The sequence below is a fragment of the Neophocaena asiaeorientalis genome, unplaced genomic scaffold (genome assembly GCF_003031525.2).
Source record: "Neophocaena asiaeorientalis asiaeorientalis breed wild unplaced genomic scaffold, Neophocaena_asiaeorientalis_V1.1 scaffold476, whole genome shotgun sequence".
Lineage (NCBI taxonomy): Eukaryota > Metazoa > Chordata > Mammalia > Artiodactyla > Phocoenidae > Neophocaena > Neophocaena asiaeorientalis.
The window spans coordinates 8,013,363-8,020,372 of NW_020172178.1; the positions used below are offsets into that span (position 1 = coordinate 8,013,363).

Below are 7,010 nucleotides of genomic sequence, written 5' to 3' on the forward strand. Positions count from 1 at the left end.
AAGGCAGTTCAGAGACGATATTCAGAGCATCAGATACGCTTCACAAATACCGTCAAAGCACAGTTTGGACATGAAAATCCTACGGGACAATGGCTGTTATTAGGAAATTTAACACATAGTGTCAGATTCACCTGTTCTCATCTGTGTCTCTTAAGGATATATGCTCTGGGAATTCCCTGGTCGTCCAGTAGTTAAGACTCCAAGCTTCCACTGCAGGGGGTGTGGGTTCAATCCCTGGTCAGGGAACTAAGATACCACCTAAGATCCTGCACGCTGCACAGCCAAAAACAAAAACAAAAATCCCCAAAAAACACATCACGAGAACGTATGCTCATCCCCCACCCTGGGAAGATCGCAGTAGTAAGACTCCGGCAGTCAACACCAATCAGCTACTTCCTTGGCTCCTCGCAGGCAAGATGTACACACCTAACATTTTACATTCTGGGACCATCCCGTCATCTATACTCTCCCCCCCTCCAAAATAAGACATTTTCACATAAGTTCTTTTTAATTTATCTGTATTTGTTACAACTTTTAAAGCAGAATGTGACTTGAGCACTATGTCTCCATTCACAAAACTTGCTCCGAGTCACTTTTCAAACAGCTTTACAACATGCCTAGATAGGCTTATAATTCTGCTACTCTCAACACCACTTTTCTGTGGAAAACAAGCCCTATGTATGGACAGTGACTCCCATCGAGTTGGTTCAGTTGAACATACTAATTCCTAGGGGTCTGGCACATGCAGTCAATACAGGCGATGGAAGGTTTAAAAAGTAAATCCCAGAAGATGAAAGTTGCTTTAAGAAGTATTTTCTTTTAAACATCAAGGTATATACTTCAGAACACTTCAGCGACACAAGATTTGGTCTACTAAAGAATCCGCTTGATAGCTAAACACTTCAGACCATGAAGTTAACGTAGGTTACATACACCTTACAACAAACGCTACTTCCGTCTGTTAAAATAAGCCAACATGAAACTAGAAAAAAACTAGCTCTGCTTTTAGTGCCTAAAGTATCACAGTATCACACTTAGTAGAAAGAAATCTTATCTTCCCCTTAAGTAGCTGTCATGCCATACAGGTTTTTAAATGTTAACAAAAATAAAGAAATACTTGAAAACATATTATCAGAAGAAATGAAAACAAGAGTGTTGAACACGCGGCCACGTAATCCTCAGGCAGAGCTCAGTCTACTTCTTCCATGCGGGACGTGTCATCGTCTCCTTCGAGGGGCGGCATCTCCTCAGTTACAGCAGCACTGCTGTCATCAGCAGTGGGGTCATCTTCATCAATACCTTTTTGGAAATAAACACCATGGATTAGATTTCCTAAAGCCACCTAACTATCCCAACACTGCCCGTTCATACCCACTTTCCAAGGCTGAGCAATTCATTTACAGGGTGTATGACCCTGTTTCATTCTTTATCCTGTACAATAAAAAAAGGCCTATTTTACACCCGTTTTTAACTCACGTGACTTAGGGTTTCCCAAACTGAATGGGACAGCCCAACTTTGATCAAATTGCTGAAAATTATGTTACCCTTTTCGTCAGTCATGTGTTTAAGCTTTTCCCCCAATAGTACTGACACGTGGTATTTGCACAAGGCTTACCAAGACCAAGTTTGATCATCCTATAGATCCTGTTGGCATGTGTCTGGGGATCCTCCAGACTGAAGCCAGAAGACAGGAGAGCCGTTTCGTACAGCAGGATGACCAGATCCTTCACAGACTTGTCATTCTTGTCAGCCTCTGCCTTTTGCCTCAAGGTCTCAATGATGGAATGGTCAGGGTTTATCTCCAGGTGCTTCTTCGCTGCCATGTAACCCATTGTTGAGTTGTCTCTCAGTGCCTGAGCCTTCATGATCCTTTCCATGTTTGCTGTCCAGCCATATGTGCTTGTGACAATGCAGCACGGGGATGTCACCAATCGGTTAGACACGACCACCTACAATCAAAACACAGTGATAACTAGGCCTAAGAAGATTTCATATTCTAACTTGTAAGTACTTGTTATCAGCTTTATTATGAACATCTAAGGAACTTCAGTATCGACGAATCAGAAATGCTATTTGCAAACTCAGATACCTGACGCTTTCTTCCTGTGAGTTCTCTTACACTTGGAAGTCTTTAAGGATCTTGAGATCTATATCCATCATTAAATGGAAATGCTCAAGTTTTCTATTAGTAAGTTAAGAAAACTTCAGTTTGCAAAACACCTGACACTCCTTTTAAATGTAGGTGAGAAGACTGTATACACACCTTTTCAACTTTCTTCTCCAAGATGTCCTTCATGATTTTGCAGAGGTTTTCGAACTTTGTCTTTTTCTCTTCCTGTTTCTTTTTCTCTTCTTCGTCCTCTGGAAGTTCCAGGCCCTCTTTGGTGACTGACACTAAGGTCTTCCCCTCAAACTCCTTCAGCTGTTGCACGCAATACTCATCAATAGGCTCGATCATGTAGATCACTTCCAAGCCATGCTTCCGAAGACGCTCCACAAAGGCCGAGTTAGCTACCTGGTCCTTAGTCTCACCTGATGTGTGAAAAAGCTTTAGATCCTTAACAGGAAGCAGTTTCATTTCCTTTTCTTTTTTCCTATGTAGTTTGATCTAACCACAGACAAGGGCTAGCTCACACTATGTTGCCTATAGCAACCCTTACTAATTTATATGTAACACCACATGGGTAGAAAACACACCCAACTGTTCCTATGGAATCACAAGCACAAAGATACGACTAACATTTACTGCCCATTACCTGTGATGTAATAGATGTGTTTCTGGTTTTCCTTCATTCTTGTGCAGTAGTCCTTGAGGGAAACCATCTCATCACCAGAAGCAGAAGTGTAGTACCTCAACAGCTCCGAAAGTTTCTTTCGATTTTGCGAATCTTCATGTATTCCAAGCTGAAAAACAGGTGAGCTTTAGGAAGACTTTCTCTGCATTAAAAAATCATTTAAAACAAGAAGCCAGTTTGACTACCAGTCCTAATGGTCACGTGTGTTTACAACTAACCTTTATGTTTTTAGAGAACTGCTCATAAAACTTCTTGTAGTTCTCTTTATCTTCTGCCAGTTCAGTGAAGAGTTCTAAGCATTTTTTGACCAAATTCTTCCTAATAACTTTCAAAATTTTGCTTTGTTGCAACATCTCACGGGAAATGTTTAAAGGGAGATCCTCCGAGTCCACCACGCCTCTGATGAAGTCTGAAAAAACAGACCAAATGCGCTCAAGGTCACTCCCAGGACAAAATCGACAAAAAACGTAAACCTGAGAAACCACAGACGAACGATTTTTTTCCCCTTTAAAAATCGGGAGTTGATAGGCTGAACTCTGACCTGTGACGGCGACCGCTCTTTACGCCCAACCGCACTTACTCAGATACTCAGGGATCAGCTCCTCGCAGTTGTCCATGATGAAAACTCTGCGAACATACAACTTAATGTTGTTCTTTTTCTTTCTGTTTTCGAACAGGTCAAAGGGAGCACGTCTTGGGACAAAAAGAAGAGCTCTGAATTCCAACTGTCCTTCAACTGAAAAATGCTGTAATAAAACACAGCCAAGATCAAGACAATGCAATCAGCTTTCACCAACAGGTACCACTTAAACCCCAGAGCCAAACACTTGCAGTTACATAACTTCAAGACTTCGGGAGAAGGATGGGGCAGTGGGCAAGAGAAAGCTGCCAGAAACCACCCTCAAATTTAACAGCTTGAGGCAGACCACCTGCAGACACTAGCTTTGAAGCTCTCAGCACTCACCTTCACTGCCAAGTGATCTTCCCAGTCGTTGGTCAAGCTCTTGTAGAACTCTCCATACTCTTCATTACTAATGTCATCAGGATTTCTGGTCCAAATCGGCTTTGTTTTGTTCAGTTCTTCTTGATCAATGTATTTCTCCTTGATCTTCTTCTTCTTCTTCTTGTCACCATCCTTCTTTTCTTCTTCCTCTTCATCAGAGCCAACATCTTCTATCTCAGGTTTGTCCTCAGACTCCTTTTCTTCTTTTTCCTTTTCTTCTTCTTTGTCTTCCTTCTCTTCTGCCTCATCATCACTGACTTCTTTATCACGTTCCTTCTCCACCTTCAAAAGACGTAAGTAAACTCACATCATCTCTCCATCCCAGAACTAAAAAAAATAAGCTAAACAGCACTGAGGCACTTACACCCCAAACCAACTGAAAGCAGTAAGTAGCCAGAAAGCTTCTCATCAGTTCCTGATGTATCTCAATAGGCCTGGGTGCCTGGACAGAGCAAGACAGAGCTCCACCCACCAGCCCAATAAACGCTGCAAATTCACAACTCTTCTTTTATCAAGGACTCCAAGGACTAAAGATTTCAACTGCGTCGCTTTGGTTACCTACGTGAAAAATATACAGAAACTCACAAAGAGAGTGATGGGATAGCCAATAAACTGGGAGTGCTTCTTCACGATCTCCTTTATTCTCCGTTCCTCTAAGTACTCAGTTTGGTCTTCTTTAAGATGCAGAATAACTTTTGTTCCACGACCCATAGGTTCTCCTGAAAAGGAAATGGAGAAACGAGCTCAATTTCAATCTCAATGGCCTAATCAAGGTTAAGGAACGCAGAGCATCAATTTAGCTCTCCTAGCACTCATTTCAACATCTATGAAGCAGGGGTTTACCCTTACTGCTAACGGAAAGACTCCCAGAGCAGTTAATGGCCAAGATAAACCACCTCAAGAACAGGCTATCCCACTTAAGGAAAACACAAATTTTTTTTTTTTGTTTAACACAAACTTCACAGCACCTTCAGGGGTCCACTGCCTACAGCACCCCACCCTCCACAAACCACTGACCCAGGAAGATGGCTACCGGATGCCCACCTGTATCAGTCCTCACTGTGAAGGATCCTCCTGCAGAAGACTCCCAGGCATACTGCTCATCATCGTTATGTTTGGTGATAACGGTCACTTTCTCGGCCACCAAATAGGCCGAATAAAACCCGACACCAAACTGGCCAATCATAGAAATATCTGCACCAGCCTGCAAAGCCTCCATGAACGCCTTGGTCCCAGACTTGGCAATGGTACCAAGATTGTTGATCAAATCGGCCTTGGTCATTCCAATCCCGGTGTCCACAATAGTGAGCGTCCGATCCTGCTTGTTCGGAATGAGGTTAATGTGCAGCTCTTTCCCAGAATCTAGTTTACTGGGATCTGTCAAGCTCTCATACCTGATCTTGTCCAGAGCCTATTCAAAAAACACAGAATATTACGCACAAGGCCTCTAAACGGTTAATTTTATACCGAAACTAAATCCAAATTCTACACTGACTTACGTCGGACGAATTTGAAATAAGCTCCCTCAAAAAGATCTCTTTATTCGAGTAGAATGTGTTGATGATCAGCGACATCAACTGGGCAATTTCCGCCTGGAAGGCGAACGTCTCCACCTCCTCCTCCTCCATCGGCTGGTCTTGGGTCTGGGTTTCCTCGGGCATCTGGAGAGGACACGGAGCCAGTGAGGCCGCCGGACGGGGTCCCGCCACGTCCCGCGCCCGCTTCGGAGGCCGGTGCGCGCACGAGGCGCCGGCTGACAAAGGGATGACCTCATTCCGGGGCCCCAGAGCCGCCGCAGCCCCAGCCGGCCGCACGGGCGCCACTCCCGCGCGACTCCGCCAGCCCCCACGACCCCTGCTCGGCGCGCGTCGGCCCAACGGCCGCCCTGGTGAACCGCCGACCCTGTCCAGGCCGCGGGGAGTGCGACCGGGGACTGAGTGCCCGGGGACTGAGTGCCCGTGCTCGCGGCTCTGTGAAGTGCAGAAAAGTAAACTCTCAGTGGTTAAAACGTGTCCCCAGGTTGTGGAAGCTTCGGGTCCTCCACCGTCAGGGCCCGAAACTGGGGGCCCGGGGCCAGGTTGGGGGCCTTGAGGCCGCATGTAGGAAATCGAAGCAGGGGTGAGGGGTCCGGTCCCGTGTCACATGTATAGGGCCGGCGCACTGATCAGAGGCTCAGAGCCACGGTTAGGGGTTTGGGGGCCCGGGGCAGCGATTGGGCATCCAGGGCTGGGTCGGGAGGTACGGGGCGCACTTTTTTGCCGGGGTCAGCGATTATGGGTTCAGGGTACAGCAATTCTGGTAACAGGTGCCTGCCAGAGCCTCGTTATGCGGAGGCCCGGGGCTCCGGCCTGGATGTGGGGTGCAGAGGTGTGTGAGCGAGGGGTGACCCGCGTATGTGCATGGGGAGCAAAGTCCCCTGGGCCTCGTGGGGCTCCCGTGCAGCTGTTTCTGAAGCTGAGGTGGGACTGCGACCAGGAAGAAATGTTGAAACGGACACAAAATACGGAATTCTCCCAGCTCTTGCTCGGTCCCTTGGGGACTTGTACCTACTTTGGGTTTGTTGTAAAACCGTATCCTTCAACGCGTTGCGGGCCCTAGTCTGGAATTTCGGGACGTGGTGACCATGCAAACTGACCCAGCTACGCGCAAAATGATTTTGTAAAGATCTCTTTTACTTATTCTTTTGTGTAGTTTGAGGTTTCCATACGAAGTATGTAATTCATGGTTGGGGTGATTAACTTGCTTTAAAAGCCAATTTCTAAATGGGAATTCCAAACGTGTTTAGAATAGTGCCAGATCACGGAAGAATTTTGGAGGCGGGGTGGCGTCTTTGGGCTTCCCCCAGGTCAGTAAGCGGGGACGGGGGCTGTTCACCGTTGAGGAAACCAACGCCCGGCAGCGCACCCCTGCCCCGCCCAGGCCTCTCCCGGTAAACCCTCCCCCTCCTCCCGGCTCCTTTGTCTCTAACTCCTCCCACCATTGCCCCCCTCCCCCCGGAACAATCTGGAAGCTCCTTAGGTTGTAAACAAACTTGACTGACGACTCCCTCCACTTCCTAGTCTCCAGAGAAACCCAGCTTTTCCAGCAACAGGGTTCTCCGCTGGGGCTGGAGACCCTTCAGGAGGCAGTGAAATCAACGCAGGGCGTCCTGACTAGCGTTAAAACAGGCAAAATAGACTGGAAACTACCAGCCACGTGGTGAGGGTAGATGG

General features: G+C 46.6%; 1 protein-coding gene across 1 annotated transcript; it reads right to left on the minus strand.

The window, feature by feature from the left end:
• Window positions 1-501: 501 nt before the first annotated feature.
• On the minus strand, window positions 502-5,519 carry HSP90AA1 (heat shock protein 90 alpha family class A member 1). Its single transcript, XM_024759334.1, has 10 exons — window positions 5,298-5,519; window positions 4,843-5,209; window positions 4,384-4,517; window positions 3,760-4,080; window positions 3,376-3,541; window positions 3,014-3,204; window positions 2,757-2,904; window positions 2,264-2,532; window positions 1,616-1,949; window positions 502-1,299 (listed from the first exon to the last, which is right to left on the minus strand). The coding sequence occupies exons 1-10, from the start codon at window positions 5,457-5,459 to the stop codon at window positions 1,190-1,192; spliced, it is 2,202 nt and encodes a 733-aa protein (XP_024615102.1). The 5' UTR covers window positions 5,460-5,519; the 3' UTR covers window positions 502-1,189.
• Window positions 5,520-7,010: the final 1,491 nt, after the last annotated feature.